General features: G+C 35.2%; 2 protein-coding genes across 2 annotated transcripts; one reads left to right on the forward strand and one right to left on the reverse strand.

Annotated features, from left to right (window-relative positions):
* Window positions 1–2,922: 2,922 nt before the first annotated feature.
* On the forward strand, window positions 2,923–9,957 carry LOC107763449 (diphosphomevalonate decarboxylase 2). Its single transcript, XM_016581935.2, has 10 exons — window positions 2,923–3,273; window positions 4,646–4,844; window positions 6,150–6,213; window positions 6,431–6,494; window positions 6,574–6,654; window positions 7,426–7,512; window positions 7,665–7,822; window positions 7,963–8,011; window positions 9,252–9,376; window positions 9,497–9,957. Exons 1-10 carry the CDS (start codon window positions 3,058–3,060, stop codon window positions 9,717–9,719), a joined length of 1,266 nt encoding a protein of 421 aa, XP_016437421.1. The 5' UTR covers window positions 2,923–3,057; the 3' UTR covers window positions 9,720–9,957.
* Window positions 9,958–11,362: 1,405 nt separating this feature from the next.
* Window positions 11,363–16,078, reverse strand: LOC107763450 (alpha-glucosidase). The gene is made up of 5 exons (XM_016581936.2): window positions 15,773–16,078; window positions 14,232–14,941; window positions 13,696–13,926; window positions 12,901–13,547; window positions 11,363–12,410 (listed from the first exon to the last, which is right to left on the reverse strand). Exons 1-5 carry the CDS (start codon window positions 15,994–15,996, stop codon window positions 11,523–11,525), a joined length of 2,700 nt encoding a protein of 899 aa, XP_016437422.2. The 5' UTR covers window positions 15,997–16,078; the 3' UTR covers window positions 11,363–11,522.
* Between the last annotated feature and the right edge of the window lie 943 nt (window positions 16,079–17,021).

Here is a 17,021-nt window from a genome sequence, read left to right on the forward strand (position 1 = left end):
CTTCAATCCTTCCCTCGATAATGGCTTCGATCCTGCCCTCGATCCTGGCCTCGATTTCTGCCCCCGATTTCCAGCAAAAAACAATTCAGGTTGTGTTTAAATCCAAATTTTGATCTGTTAACCATCCGAAACTCACCCGAGGCCCTCGAGACCTCAACTAAATACACAAACAAGTCCTAAAACATCATAAGAACTTAGTCGAAATCTCAAATCATATAAAATAATGCTAAAACCACGAATCATACCCCAATTCAGGCTTAATGAAATTTAAAAATTTCCAACTTCCATATTCGATACCGAAACCAATCAAATCAATTCCGATTGACCTTAAATTTTGCACACAAGTCATAAATGATATAACAGAGCTATAAAAATTTTCAGAACTAGATTCCGACCCCGATATCAAAAAGTCAACTCCACTGTCAAACTTCCCAAAAATTCTTCTTTCGCCATTTCAAGTCAAATTCCACTACATACTTCCAAAAAAAAAATCAGACACGCTCCTAAGTCCAAAATCACCATACGGAGCTATTGGAATCATCAAAACTCTATTTCGGAGTCATTTACATATTAGTCGATATTCGGTCACTATTTCAACTTAAACTTTAAACCTTGGAACTAAGTGTTTCAATTCATTCCAAAACCTCATCGGACCCGAGCTAATCACCCCGACAAGTCACATAACAATTGTAAAGCATAAATTAAGCAGTAAGTAGGGGAACGGGGTTGTAATACTCAAAACGACTAGCCGGGTCATTACATCCTCCCCATCATCAACATGATCTTCTCCATCATTCAAGTTGCCGTGTGAATCAATGTTGACTCACTCATCTTCATTCATCAAATTTTCGTACGAATTCAACCCTAAAGATATGTGTAATGCATTCCTTAGTTGCTCCGACCTAATTTTTAGGTTGTTATTCAAGTTGAATGGCTCCGAACTAGATTCTTGGTTAGCATTCATATTTAGGTGAATGGAAGGGTGGTGAATTACGTGTTTAATGAAAGCTCTCTTATTATATGTGTATGGTATAACAAGGTTACTCGAATTTATATACCGTATAAATTTTATTTAACAATATACGTATACATGCGAAGGCTTTTGATCTTCCCATCTATATAAATTTTATTTACAAAAAAAATACATAACAATATATGTATACATACGAAGGCTTTTGATCTTCCCATGAGAGAATTATGATTTTATGGGATCAATGTTTTGAGATAATCAATAGTTATTAGTTTGTTTGGGAGGAAAATATTTTGGAGGAAAATAATGGCTGTTAAGCCAAATATAAAATCAAGGGTTTTAAGGGCTTTACACAGGTGTAGCCATCGTTTGGCCATTATTAGTGTGGCCAAATACTAGCTCCCTTTTAGAAATTGGAAAAGGCCGAGATGTCAAATTAAAAGTATTATTGTTTCTTCCCACCAAAAAAAAGGACGGGTTCTAGATTTTAATTTGAATGGACATATCAATTTTCAAATATTTTAGATAAAATTTATATTTATTTAAAAACTACAAAAATATATTAAAATTATAACTTGCTATAATTAAATATTTCCATATATTTTAAGATATCCTAGTTAAAAAGAATATTACCTAAGTCTTCAAATAATAGTAGAATATTTTTTTTAGATAATTCCATAAATTAAAATAAGTGGGGAAGGGTGTTGCTGCTGCCTTTATTTGACGAATACGATGTTGGAGTTGTTGAAATATGGCGTTCGTCTATCTTATTCAGCTTAAGTCCAAAAATATGCACATCTTTCACTGTTTCTTTAAGGTTTAAGTTCTATACATCAATGACTTATAAAATATTATATGATTTAGATTATCTATTAAACATTATAAATAAATTTTTCTATAGATACTATTAATTGATAATTTAATAAAAATAATATTTAATCTACTATCATATATTAAAATTTATTAATATTGTAATAAGTCTTATACTGTCAGTATAAAATAAGTCTTTATTTTATTCTTTTAATCGTTTGTTTCTCTTATTCATAAGGGGAGTATATTCTTCAACCTTAGCTTATGTTTGACAAAAAAAAAAAAAAACCTTAGCTTATGCTCTCGTGCAATCAAAGAAAGACAATTATTAGAATATCATCCCACCAAAGTGAGAAAGTACTGGTGAGTTTTTTTTGGGTTTCACCGTGTGAGAATAAAAAGGAAAGCTGTCTTTCCTTGACTTGTTACACTGTATGAATGACGTGATGAAGATTACATATTTTAGGAGTTTAAATTTTATGCATTAATAATTTAAAATATAATTAAGATATTTTTAAAATAATTACAGTAACTTTTTAATAAATGTTAATTAATAATATGGTAAAAGGGTAATTAGACTGGTAATACAAGTTAGAACTCACTGATAGAGTAAAACAATCTACACACTGTCATAATTTAAATCCATATTTTTATAAACTTAGGTTAATGTTGTGCCCTCCATTTGATTTGATATATATTTTGGATGGCCGAAGAATGGAATAGAAATATCCAACTTATTGAAATATCCAACTTTATCATAGGGTCCTCACAAAAGATAAAGAATTAATGATTTATTAATATTTTAACTTGTTGTAATGAGTGACATTGCCTTATTTTTTAGGTTAATAATCATTTTTATGGATAATTACCTGTTTTTATCCTTCTGGTGACCTGTTGCAGTGAGTTACATTGCCTAATTACCTGTTAGCTATGGTTTTGTAATTGACTCTTTGGTGATTAATAAAATACAATTAGTTACCCAAAAAAAGGAGTAGAAATAATGCAGAAAATATCAGAGATTTAATTTCAAAAATAACCAGTCTTTCAATCTTTTTTTTGGGCATGACTAACGAATCCCAAAAATGTCAAAAAATAATATAAATATAAACACTATAAGAGGTGGTCTTGAATTTTTGTCCTCTGCATTCCAGCTCACTTATAAATATGTAGAAACAACAAACACAATACCATAAATTTCAGAAATCCCCACATAAATTCCCTTTTTGTGTGTGATCCAATCCAATCCTAAATACTTTCTTGCAATCATTTTCTTTGGCATGGCGGAGGAATCCCAAAAATGGGTGCTTATGGTAACGGCGCAGACACCCACTAACATAGCGGTGATAAAGTATTGGGGAAAAAGGGATGAGAATCTAATTCTTGCTATTAATGATAGTATTAGTGTAACCCTTGATCCTGCTCACCTTTGTACCACTACCACTGTTGCTGTTAGCCCTGCTTTTAATCAAGATCGCATGTGGCTTAATGGCAAGGTAAAACATAACTTCACTCTTTTTTAATTTTAATTTGTGAATTTTAGTCATTATTTATTCTAGTGAGCTAATGTGAATTGGTTTTTGTGATTTGGAAAGGATTTAAGTTATATATAGTGATAGTGTAATGAATTGCGTGAAGGGAGCCTTGGCGTAACTGGTAAAATTGTTGTTGTCACGTGATCGGGAGTTCACGGGTTTGAGCCGTTGAAACAGTATCTTGCAGAAATGCAAGGTAAGGCTGCTTACAATAGACCTTGTGGTCCGGCCCTTCCCGGACCCCGCGCATAGCGGGAGCTTAGTGCACCGGGCTGCCCTTTTTTTTGTAATGACCCATCAGTGTAATTTAACATGTTATAGCAGCTTAGTTACCATATATTCGTGTTGAAGGTTAGCTTACTTGGCGAGCTCTCCGCCTTTTATATTTGAGGTGGATCATAGTAGCGTAGCATCCCCAGATGTAATAAAAAAGAAAAAAGTTGCCATTTGTTCTAGGTTACTAGTCGACGTTATTAAATAGAGTTATATGAAATTGTCTTTTAAGTGACTTAGTTGCGTAAATATTTTTTATATTGTCAATACATAGAATTTAAACTCTATTGGAAAATCTTACTCCCTCCATTTTATTTTTTGTAGTATTTTTTGACTGGACATGGAATTTAAGGAAGAACGAATTTTTCGCACATACCAAAAGTACCCTTAGAACTCGTGGTTTTAAACATGGCACGACATTTCCATAGTTGTAAAGTTATTCCTTTAAAGGTAAATTGAAAAGTTTAATGGTAAAAAGTTCCCATATATAGAAAGGTGAGGTTTTTTTAACTCACTAAAAAGGAAAGATTGTCATGTAATATGGAAAAGAATAGTAGTACTTAAGAGTGTAAATATTGGTCAGGATTCGCTTTTAGCTGCTACATGCTAGATTCTAGGCTGTTATGCTGTAATAGTGCAACCTTTTGAGTGTCTATTTGTGTGATTACATGTAGTAGAATCAAGGAGGTTTTAATAAGGAGTAGGGAACTGGGCTCCATTTCATACTGAGTCTTCATTGTTGCTTGAATTTATTTGCTAATTTACCTATTTTCCCCTTTGGGGTTGAGAGTAGTGAATGTATGATTATTCTTTTACCTATGCACAGATTTAGTGATCCAATATGCCTTATTAGTTCCACCGTTGGTCAAATCTTTGATCATCTTCTTCGTTTTTTGCTACAACATAGTAAATATAGCAGTAAGGAAAATTAAGATCCTCGAAAGTGCAATCATACTATCTTAGTTTTAGAAAACTGAGCTCGTGGGGATTCCTCCTTCATCCATTTTATTTCTAGGAATCCTTTGATCCTTTCTAATTTTGCTTTTGTCGGTCGCTTTAGGAAATATCCCTCTCTGGTGGCAGATACCAAAACTGTCTTAGGGAAATTCGTGCTCGTGCTAATGATGTTGAGGATGAGAAGAGGGGTATCAAGATCACGAAAAACGATTGGGAGAACCTGCATGTACATATTGCTTCTTATAATAATTTTCCTACTGCTGCGGGTTTGGCCTCCTCAGCTGCTGGCTTTGCCTGCCTAGGTACTGCTAACCATTTCTTTGTTACTTAAATTCTAAATTCTTTTTGTCGCTTCACTATTTCGTTTGTTTGATATTCTATTGGCTGTTGAGTTTAAAGACCAAGGATCATGATGAATATTGAAAAGGAATGATTACTTTCCTGTTTTAGAATTTAGTCCTCTATGAAAACAGTGGCTGCAGGAGATGAAGATATCGACCTTATCTGACAAATATTTGTATAAATGTTCTTGTATATATGCGTCATAACTTGTGTGGGATGGAAGCTTTTGGAATTGTTTGATTTTACCTTATTTGTTATAATATGAGCTGTATTGGAGTTCACAATATCTGAAATGGATTTTTTAAGGCTTGCCTGAATCTCAATCTGTGATTTGACTTCAAAGCAAACAAAAAGTAATTCATTCTTTCTAGTTCAGAAAGTTAAGTACGTTTTCTAGCTCTTTTGTTCAAGTTCTGCATTTCTCTTTTCTGGGTGTTCCTCTCTTGGAATGCCTTTGGACCTATCTGTAGTGTTCCATGTTTCTTGAGAAGAAAATAGTTTTTAAGTGACAGAACTATTTAGTTAATTGAAAATTGCAAGCTTTTATTTGATCATATGCTGTCCATTATGTAATGCCTTATGGTTTTCTAATTTTCTCACCGCACATATAGTACAATTTAGTCGAGTAATGTTGGCTCCCGTGATGCTAATTCAAATCGATTGGAGCTTCCTTTTACCATTTCCTTTTTCTTGCAACTGGTTTTTCTGGTAACTTATTATTTTAGCTGTGATATCTTGTATGTGGTCATCAAAAGAATGGACTTGTTAGTGGAACTATAGAGATACTTGCTAATTTCTACTAATAGGATACCTTTCCCTTTCTTATAAATTCTTTAGCGCATCCTATCTGTGCATTTGAGCTTGTTTGGGTTCCAACCCCCTTTTTAGTTCATGTATTGGATGAGTTAGTGGTACTAGATTCCACCTATGGTATATAAGTGTGTAAGAGTTGGTAAATATTTTGTCTATATTCCATTTATCTTTTGTTTGCATATTTTCATTTTAAATTCATTCCTTATTTAAATATGTAACGAAATTACGACGACAATGAGTAAACAATTGATCTAAGTGAGCCCATATTTTGATTTTTGTGTTGATAAGTATATAATATACTACATTACTTGTGGAATTAGTTTTTTCTTCAAGTGCTATTGTTTTTTTTTTTTACCTAATTCTCTCCTTTTTCCTGAATCTTTGCTTTCTTCAATCTTATTCTTCTAAGGCTTCTGAGATGGATACAACTAATTTCTACTTTCTCTATGTAGTTTATTCCCTTGCAAAGTTAATGAATGTGCAAGAGGACAACGGGAAGCTTTCTGCCATAGCCAGGTAGATTATGTCAGTTGTAATTAGCTTGTTGGGTTGTATTTTGTTAATCCTATTTAGTCCAATTAACTAGATAGGACTATAGTGAATTCTACTCATATTTTCTTACTTTCTCTATTCCATTGGTCTTGTTTATTAGGTTACCCTATGATAACTGAGATGTTATAGCTCATAGCTCACATAAATAGGTCAAAATGACAACTTTGTTTATTCACTTCAGGCAAGGTTCAGGAAGTGCTTGTCGAAGCTTATATGGAGGATTTGTTAAGTGGGTTATGGGAAAAGTACGTCTGGTTTATAAGTCCCTGTCTTGTGCTTCTCTCAACAAATATCTTATCTTCTCACTATTGTTGATATGTGCAGGAGGAAAATGGAAGCGATAGCGTTGCTATTCAACTTGTAGATGAGAAACACTGGGATGAGCTTGTCATCATCATTGCCGTGGTATGTACTTCTCCATCCACATTATCATTGTTTGTCAAAAAGTTAAGCAATTTATATCGCTGCTAGACTTTCGGGGAAAGAAAACATCTCTCTCATCTTCCTCCTGCGTATTCACAATATGAAAAGGGAAATTCATAGTAACACTTCCTGTTTCTTGTTCCTTTTGGTGTCATCTTTCTTTTTCTCTGAAATCTTGTCTAAGCATTACTTTTGTGTATCTGAGATTTTTTCAGAGATAATAATATGGAGAAGTGATGTCAATCTATCCTATTGGAACTGCACTCATTGGGACTTAGCAAAAACAAAAAGAAAATCTTGATGTTTGACATCTTGGAAGATCCTTGTTTTAGAAATTGTTTTCTCAGAGCTGCCGTAACCAGACCCATTGTGCTATACTGGATATAGAAAGCAAGGAAAACCTAGTTTTCTGCTGTTTTTGTCATGACAACTAACACTTAAACTATAAGGTCACCAATTTGTATACTCGGACCAATTACTTTTACCTGCTCCTTAATTTATTTTCTTCTCATTTCTAGTAGTCATCTTACAGTTTCCCCTCTGTCCAGTTTCAACTTTTACTTTTTATTTCATTTCTTCACAATTTTATGCCAACCCCCTCTTAACTCATCTGCACATTCTTCACTATGGATTTTTGAAGTTCACTGAAATCGATCATATAAATTTGACCATTGGGACAGTTTTGTGTTTATTTTTCTTCCAAAGCATGTCAAAAAATTTGATTCTTTTTGAATGTTTTGGCTGTATTTTCAGGTGAGCTCACGGCAGAAGGAAACAAGTAGCACCTCGGGAATGCTTGAGACTGTTGAAACCAGTGCGCTGATAGAACACAGGGCAAAGGTATTTCTCTTGTTTGCATTTGGGTTCTGCATCTTCAAATAGTGTCCTGAAAATCTTTCAGGCATTTTCACGTAGTTCTTTAAGTTAACCTCCCAATTGGTGAGAGTTTTAATAGAAGTATGACTTTTCATTCTTGTATTGGGATTTTTCAGGAAGTAGTGCCAAAGCGAATAATTCAGATGGAAGAAGCCATACAAAAACGTGATTTTGCAACTTTCACTCACTTGACTTGTGCAGACAGCAATCAGTTTCATGCAGTCTGCCTGGATACTAGCCCTCCTATATTTTACATGAATGACACATCTCATAGGTAAGTTCTAAACGTCAAGCTACTAAAATGAGGTGTTTGCGGAACTTCTTTTCTTTAAAAAAAAAAAGTTGAACCTGATATTTTTTTAATAATGTCGAGAATAGGAGAAAGTAAGTCTTAATGGTGTGTTCAATTTTCAGGATAATCAGCTGTGTTGAGAAATGGAACCGTTCAGAAGGAACTCCACAGGTTTTTCTACTTTACCATAATCTTTTTTGAATGCATAGTTGCATGATTGTGTTCATCCATGAAAAATTCTCTATTAACCGTGTAAAAGAACACAAGTGCAAGAGTTGTTACCTTCTATTTATTTTGCCCGAGAAATTTGTCATAGAATTAAATACTTGAGCTAGAATTTTGGATATTAGATACTTGTTGGGCTAAAACGCCTAATGATACTCTTAACATGGTATGATATTGTCCGCTTTGGGCCAAGCCCGCACAGTTTTCCCTAAAAGGCCTCTCATCATTAAGAGATCCATAGACCTTATATGTGGACGCCCAATCTTTTCAGCTACCAATGTGGGGCTTTGTTCACACACCCAACAATCTCCCCTCGAACTAAGTTCCACATGGCCCACTACCACGATTCACGGGTTTCCCCTCGAACTAAGTTCCACGTGGCCCATTATCACGATCCACAAGTCAATTTCCGAGATTCACTATGTGCCACCCACATCCCCGGAGTATTTATGGCAACCGAAGCCCGCAACTAGCTTCTTTTTGTGTGCATGTCTCTAAGCTCGTAAGGGTAAAGAAACCGAGCCGCACGCCATCATCCTGCCATCACCATACTCGTCTCGCTAATCCTAGGCTCTGAAACCATTTGTTGGGCTAAAACGGCCCAATGACACTCTTAACATGATATGATATTGTCTGCTTTGGGCCAAGCCCACACGGTTTTCCTCAAAAGGCCTCACACTATTAAGAGATCCGTACACCTTATATGTAGACTCCCAATGTGTTCAGCTACCAATGTGAGACTTTGTTCCCACACCCAACGATACTTGAGACAGAATAGTGATTATCCTTCTGAACTGGAATTTTTGTTTCATTTTCTGAAGTATATTGCATCCTCTCCTCAATTCAATCTACTTTGACGACTTTGCAAACTGTGTTATGTTCCAACTGATTTCTCCCTGGTCTTGAGCTAGTTTGAGATTACTGCTTTTCAGTTACTTCATAATATCAATTACCACTGAGATCTTGACACTATATCAAGCAATACAAGAACATCTCTCCGCTCCAAGCCTTTTTCCGCTCCGAGTGACAATTGAGTGTTTGGCTAAGTTGTATTTTTGGAGTCTAATTTTTCAGTTTACATATTGCATCTGGAAGACCTATTGCCTTCCTAGTTTGACTTTTAAAGTAGGTTTACATACAATGATATGGTCTTGTTGTTCGTTACTAAGTATAAAAATGTTGCCAGGTTGCATATACTTTTGATGCGGGGCCAAATGCAGTTCTAATTGCACGTAACAGAACGTCTGCTGCACTTCTACTCCAGAGGCTGCTCTTCCACTTCCCTCCAAATTCAGAAACGGATTTAAACAGGTACAGCCGCTATCAAAATTTTGATAGTTTTTGCGTAATCATAGAAAGAATATGATTTGGACCCTATGGTACCGATGATATTCACTGCTTCTCCCTTCTTCTTCTTTCTTTTCTCTCCAGCTACGTCATAGGTGATAAATCAATACTGAAGGATGCTGGAATTCCGGAGATAAAGGATGTGGAAGCATTGCCTCCACCTCCAGAAATTAAGGACAAGGTTCCAGTTCAGAAATGTAAGGGCGAAATTAGCTACTTCATATGCACAAGACCTGGTAGAGGTCCAGTTTTGATAAGCGACGAAAGTCAAGCTCTTCTCAACCCTGATACCGGGTTGCCCAAGTGAGGTGCCGTACTTTTGCTTATAATATTCTGTTGAATGATCAGGCCTAAACAGAGTCCCGAGTTCTACCTATTACAGCCTCTTGCCCTAAAGAGAAAAAATGGAGGCTGCTATTTTTAAAATGGTTTCAGTAGAGATGAACTTTGAATTCAAAAGCTGTTGTTTGTAGTTCAGTTTACTTATTCTTCAGTGGAAATTGTTGTGTACTCATTTCTTTGTTGAATGCATTAAGAGTCCTCAATTTTGCTTCTTTCAGTCATTTCCTGGAATCAAATAAAAAACATTTTTCATTAAAAAGGGAAAACCGACCTTTTTTGCTTATGTTTTTCTCCAATAGTCCATTTGAAATTGTTTATACTTTTTAGATAGTGTTGAATACTGAGAGAAAGTTTCTATATTTTTGTTCATACCAAACACAACCTTATTGGATTTATTTGAAGACAAGTTACAAGACGATGAAGAAAAGAACCACTACTCAAGTGGTCAAATAATGTAATTACATTTCTCCTCTCAAGAAAGTTTTCCAAATAATATCTTTCATATTAATCAAAATAGCATTAAAGTATTGGTTCAAAGCCAACAAATTTATCTTGTATAATAACAACAATCACTTAATTTAATAACAATAGCAATTAAACTCACTACAAAATAGATTAAAGGTATATATTAATGTTCAACCCAATAATTGATATTTTGGAGTCCAGTGTTCTGTGACAGTTGCTGAACAAAATAATTGTAGGTACAAGTTTGAAGGAAATCCAGGCCACCAGTAATTACTAATATTTTATGCAATTTAATGCTGCTCGTGCTCACCATCCCGTGTACTACACATACAAGCTTATTCACATCTAGCCAAGGGATTAAATTTAGGAAGAAAAATGGCAAAATATCATACCTTTTTTTTTACAACCTATTCGGACTGATATTATTTTTTCGTCATTTCATAATGTATTATTTCATACCATATTATATTCTGTTATATATTTCGAATGAGTTTATTGTTTGGTGTTGTTTAATAATATTTCTCTTGTTCGATTTGACTGTATTGTACAACTTATAAGTTACTAATATTCCCTAATCTATTGTAAATATTGGATCTATCAACAATTCAAATATTGTATTGTCCTAGTTGTCCGGATACTCATCGTTCTGCGATCACTTAGTGTTGTTTCAATTGCTCTATTTAATTCTTAGGTAGCTATGAAACAATCCACTGTTTCTTGTTCTACTTCTAAAGCTGAATATTGGGCTTTTTTCTACTGCCATAGCTGAGACTTTATGGTTTTAGCCATTGTTCCAGGAACTTGGCCTATCATTTTGTTATCTAAATATCATTGATCGTGATGAAGGGGAGCTTGGAGCAACGGTAAAATTGTCTTTGTGTGACCTATACGTCACGGGTTCAAGCGTACATTACACCCCTTGGGGTGCGACCCTTCCCCAGACCCTGCGTGAACGCGAAATACTTTGTGCACCGGGCTGACCCATTATATCATTCATTGTGATAAAATTAGCAGAATCTATATGACTATTGAATATTGATCATGTGGTTCATGTTCAGCATGCTCGCGCCATGTTAAAGAAATCGATCTTCATTTTGTCAAGAAAAAACAATAGGTGGTGAACTTATTGTCAAACAGTATACATTTTCAAACAATCAGACAGCTGACATCTTCACCAAATATTTATTGATTTCTCAGTTTCAACTATTACATGATTTATCATTTCATCAGGAAATGAGAACAGATAAAAACTATGCTTTATTTTCCATGTTTCTACATTAGGAAGATTCACTCATTGCTGTTCTTATTTGGCAAGTGTTAGCTCAAGACTAAATTCTTTGCCAATCAGAACTGATAGACCTGACATCTCTAAAACACCAGATGTACTTCTGTCAAAGTTTGTTCTAGTTCTTGAGTATATATGTCTCTTGCCTACCATTTTAGAGGTCAACTTATTTGCACTTATTCTAGTCACCCTTTTCTTCAGTCCAAGAAAAGTCACTTTGTGTATTGTCCAATTCTTACTCATAGCAAACTCTTCATTCACAACCTCTGATTTGAGATATAACTTACTGTTTACAATACCACTGTGAAATCTCACTAAGCTCCACTTTCCACCCTTTCCTCCCATTTCAACTTCTTCTCCATCGTCCAAGTAAACTTCGCCTGAACTATTTCCCTTGTCGCTGATGGCAACAAGAAGTTCGAATGGAGTGTCCCGAGCTGCCCTTGTTGTCATTGCTTCTCCTTGCATTGCCAGAATATTTCCTTCTCGAAGGTGTACGTTGATATGATCAGAAGGTGCAGCAAGGTTGATGTAGTTACCGGACTTCATATTCACGTAGTTTGAATAGTTAAAGAGGTTGAACCAGGTTCCAGACGGAAAATATGCATTAACTGAAACCGCTCCAGATATTAGCACTGGCGATATCATTAACCCCTTACCAATGAGAAACTGAGAGTCAATATCATAAGTGTTTGCATCCTCAGGAAATGAAAAGAAAATTGGCCGTGCTATAGGAACGCCTCTAGAATGCGCCTCAAACATTAGCGTGTAGAAGTATGGTAAGAGCCGATAGCGAAGTCCAAGAACCTTTCTAGCTGTTGCAGCTACTGAATCCCAGATATATAACTCTTGATGGATACTAAACTTTTCAGAGTGATCCCTTGAAAAGGGATAAAATGCACCTAGCTACATTTGACGAGACGTTGATATTAACATATGAACATCAGCTTCTATAAGAGTATTTTAAGGAAATAGCATTACAAGTAAAGTGATACTTATGAAAACCAACAGACTGCATAGCACTCTGCACTAATATGCCAACACTATTAGTGGAAATAGCAGACTCCCTGGATTAGAGGCGGATGCAGTGTTGCATTGTCGGGTTTATCTGGACCCAGTACTTATGTATAAAAACTCACTAAAATTGCAAAACATAGTAGGTATGAACCTACAGTGATTCAATAACAAGAACCTTAAAGGTTGAAGCCATAGAGCTTAAATCCTGAATCCATCTCTGCCTTAGATTATACATTGGAGCAGGAGGCACAAAGTAGAAGAATAAGATATCGTATGCAGTGATGGGTAATGAATTGTGCATGACTTTTGAACTGTCAAACAGAAATAATAAACTCCTGATATATGCAAAAAACTTCTTTAAAGAAAACAGAACATGTACCTGAATCCAACGGCGGCAAAGTTCCTCAGTTGTATTTTTACCAAAGCCACATATATCAGCTCCAACCATGGGAATTCCAAACAATCCAGAATTTAAAATGCTAGGAATACTATAAGCCAAGTCATCCCAAGTTGCAGCATTATCTCCAGTCCAATGCGCTGTGTACTTTCCAGCACCCACAAATGTAGATCTGCTAAGTATAAATGGCCTTTTACCAGTAATGTCGACTAAAGCAGCATTGGTCGTTTTAGCTTCGAGGAATCCATAGAGGTTATGAACATTGTACTCTAAGGTGTTCCCATAATGTACTGATGTTGCTGGGACAGTCTTCTCGTTGATTGGACGTAAGCTTCCCGAGTTATTGATCTTATAAGGAGGATTGTCAAGAGTAGAAGATGGGCTTGGAGGAGAAGAAATGAAGTTAGATAACTCGTTCATATCAAGCCAGAGCCCGTCAACGGGGAGACTTTCATGGAAAATTTTGATTTCAGTACTCCAGAAGACTCTGGCTTTGGGATTTATGAAATCAGGAAAGTAGACTTTTCCAGGCCAAACTTCGCCAAGATAAGGGACACCATCGCGTTTGATGAAAACATCTGCTTCCATACCTCTCTTATAAGTCTCATACGAGCTATTTATACTGATCCCTGTGACCAAAGTGTTGGGATCAATAAAGAAACAAGAGTGCTTTGATTAAGTCATTTGTCCCAACGCCTTTGGAATTTTCTCAACTTCTACCCCAATTTAAGTATAAATATCAACAGAAACAAGAAAATTCAATATGTCAAAACTCACCTGGATCCAATATGAGAACAAATTTCTGGCCATCTTGATGAAGTTTATCAACAAATTTCTTCATCCGGTCAAGTGGGAAATTAATCGGATCAACTGTGAAATCCTTATAGCCGTCCATATAATCAATATCTGTCCACATGACCTCAAGAGGGATCTGAGATTTTGCATAGCGCGCTACCACATTCTCAACTTCAGTAATACTTTTATAGCCATATCGGCATTGGTGAAAGCCTGTGAATAAAGATTGCAATAGATGCATGAAGAAACAATGTCAAGAACTCATGTCAAGCTACAAACAAAAGAAGAAAGAAATAAAACAACACAAAATGGTGGCAGGATTATAGCTTTCAACAGTAGAAAAGAAGCATCTAGTTTTTTCCTGAGTAGAAATGAAGCCTAGCTTAACAATTTTATAATTAGTCATAGACCGAAACCACCACCACAGAATCAAGAACTAATCGCAGCAACCAATGGAAACCAACATAACAAGAATAAACTCAACAAGACAAGGTAATTCACACGTATAAATTACTCACCAAAAGACCAGTAAGGCATGGGTGCAGGGCGGCCAATGAGCTCCGTGTACTGCTCCATGACCTTCTCCGGCACAGGACCAGCAAAGAAATACAGGTCAATGACCCCTCCAATCACTTTGTAGGTAATTCGATCACCAGCATATACGATATCCATCCCATTGCTATTGAATAACAAGACTCCGTGAGTACTCCCCGCGCCAGGATTAGACCTGACGTCCATGTAAAAAGGATGGGAGCCATACAAGTTGAGATCAACATTGGCACTAGCAATATCAGCATCCCAAAGAGTTAATGTCTGATTATGTTTGAGCTTAAACGTTCTCTTGGTATGCTCACCGAGGCCATATATAGATGACCTATTGGCGGGCAATGAAGAGGACAGTTGAAGGTACTGGTCCTTGAAGATAAGGAACGTGTCCGGAGAGTTACTTTTAGGCGAGGTGTCAAAAAGAATGTCACCTGAGGAGCGACGTTTGATAGTAAAGCCAAAAGGGGTGGTGTTGTAGAGAGTGAAAATAAGGTCTGAAATGGTATCTGTATGGAAATAATGTGTGTCCTCTGATAATGGAAGTGAGAAATAAGAATGTTTCTCCAAAAGGGAGCTGCGGGGGAAAGAATGAGTTTCGCGGGGGATAAATTCTTGTGGAACTTCCCATCTTTCATGATCTGCATCCGTAATCCTGACTCTTAAACGATCTTTTGTCTCAAAGCTGAAGAATCGATCAACATGTAAAACAAGACAGTCCATTAATCATCTTTTATATTACAGAAAAGGCTAACCTCATAACATTACTGAAACTGAATGCCCAATGCAGTTCAGTCTGATTCTGCACATTTCTATATTCAATCATAGATATTGTACTAGTTAGGTGAGAATCCAAATTGTCAGACCACAACTAGTATCTAAATCAAAATCACAAAGATTTTTTGATACTAAAAAGACTCATGGTGTAAAAAATTCTAACACAAAAAAAACAACAAAAAGGAGCAGTTATTTAGAACTGAGAAATGGCAATTTACTGTCTCTAATAGCTTAATTTTTAGATGAGGTGCTCACACGCTTCAACATGATATCAGGCAAACAGACGTCTTGGGTTCAAATCTCACCGCTACCCAAAACGCAAAAATGTATTTCCACGTAGTGGATCCTTGAAAAAAGAATCAAGCCAACATGTAAGGGACGTACAACAACAACAACAATCCGAGTGTAATCCCACAAGTGGGATCTGAGGAGTATAATGTATACGCAAACCTTACACTTATTTTGTGAAGATAGAGATGTTGTTTTAGATAGACTCTGCTCAAGTCACGTAAGGGGCATATTGAAGCATAATATAAATAACAAGTACACACAATTCAACATGTTAAACCATTGACTTTACTTTGAACCCCAAAAGAGTCCACCTAATCAAGAACCAACTCAACCGAGTCCACCACTCAAAACATCAACTTCCAAATTTCAATCCCAAAGAACTTAAGACTTAAAGTGATGAAATTTCATTAATAAAGATGTAATTATAAACAGAGAGTTTCAAAATTACCAGGCAGTAAGTGTGAGATTTTGAATGTCAGGTCCAAAAACAGAAGAACTTTTGATGAGTTGAAGATGAGCAGTCAATGTCTTTCCAGAGGAGTCAACGCCTACTGATCGGACAGTATATCCATATCCAACTGGTTCAGCTTTTGTTAATACCAACAAAATGAAGAACAACAACAGACAATTATACAGAACAAATTGTGTCTGAGTTTGTTTTGTTTTATTCATTGTGTGTAGTAGAAAAGATAGTGATGAGATGAATAAAATATCCAGTTTTGCTGTGATATTATATATGGGAAATGAAAAAAAATGATTGGGCCTTAGAATTTGGAAGATATGCCTAGTCATTGACTGACCTCCAATCATCATAATCTCTACTTGATTACGTAATATATATATATATTGGTAATTGATTACGTAATATATACCTTTTACCATTTCCACGTAAATGTTATGACCATTGTTTTAATAGGCGGAGGCACAAGGAGAGGTGTATAAACTATAATGTCTTAATTGTCAAACAATTAAAAACTGCAATTCTGTAAATATATTATCAAAATATACAGTTTACCTCCCTAAAAGTAAATAACCAATAACTATATCAATATTATAATTTAAAATATTAGTCCTTCGTAAATAACTATAAATTTGCTTTCAAATAGAAAAATAATAAAAGACCGATAAGCTTGAGAGACATAGAACTAAGATATGAAAATCAATAGCAAGTGAAAATACAAACTTCATAAAAGAAATTAATGATATTCACCATGATGATGATTTCAATTAGTAAATTTATAATATTATGCCTCGTTATTTGAGTTATTCTCAATCTTCATATTTTTATAAATGAAAATAGAATATTTATCATTCATTTGTTAAAGAATTTTGAGGGTCAAATTCGTATGAACCTATTATTTTTTAAAATACGTATGAACCTATTATTTCTAAAAAATGGAGTCCCCTAAATTTGGGGGCTAAGGCACTAGCCTGACTTGTGATAAGGTTAGAGCCGGCCCTAACTCTAAGTATTAGAAATTTTAAAATATTTACACAATCAATTACTAGTAAGAAATTTAAGAGTAAATATTTATAATAAATATTAATTTGTAACATGTTAAAGTCTTATAGATGGTAACTAAATCTTTTCTTTTTTCCACAAGATAGTAACTAATCTACTGTGACACTTTAAAAGTACAACAGTAATGTATAAAACTATTTATAACGTGAATATAACTCAAATCCACGTATTTAAA

The sequence above is a fragment of the Nicotiana tabacum genome, chromosome 23 (genome assembly GCF_000715075.1).
Source record: "Nicotiana tabacum cultivar K326 chromosome 23, ASM71507v2, whole genome shotgun sequence".
NCBI classification, from domain to species: Eukaryota; Viridiplantae; Streptophyta; class Magnoliopsida; order Solanales; family Solanaceae; genus Nicotiana; species Nicotiana tabacum.

Excerpts from the sequence above, each read along its gene's own strand:
- LOC107763450 (XM_016581936.2), bottom strand. The coding sequence starts at position 15,996 with ATGAATAAAACAAAACAAACTCAGACACAATTTGTTCTGTATAATTGT. Across the intron at positions 13,927-14,231 it reads CATGCCTTACTGGTCTTTTG|GCTTTCACCAATGCCGATAT; the intron begins GTGAGTAATTTA and ends CTTTATTCACAG. Across the intron at positions 13,548-13,695 it reads TGTTCTCATATTGGATCCAG|GGATCAGTATAAATAGCTCG; the intron begins GTGAGTTTTGAC and ends CTTTGGTCACAG.
- LOC107763449 (XM_016581935.2), top strand. The coding sequence starts at position 3,058 with ATGGCGGAGGAATCCCAAAAATGGGTGCTTATGGTAACGGCGCAGACA. Across the intron at positions 3,274-4,645 it reads GCATGTGGCTTAATGGCAAG|GAAATATCCCTCTCTGGTGG; the intron begins GTAAAACATAAC and ends CGGTCGCTTTAG. Across the intron at positions 6,214-6,430 it reads AAGCTTTCTGCCATAGCCAG|GCAAGGTTCAGGAAGTGCTT; the intron begins GTAGATTATGTC and ends TATTCACTTCAG.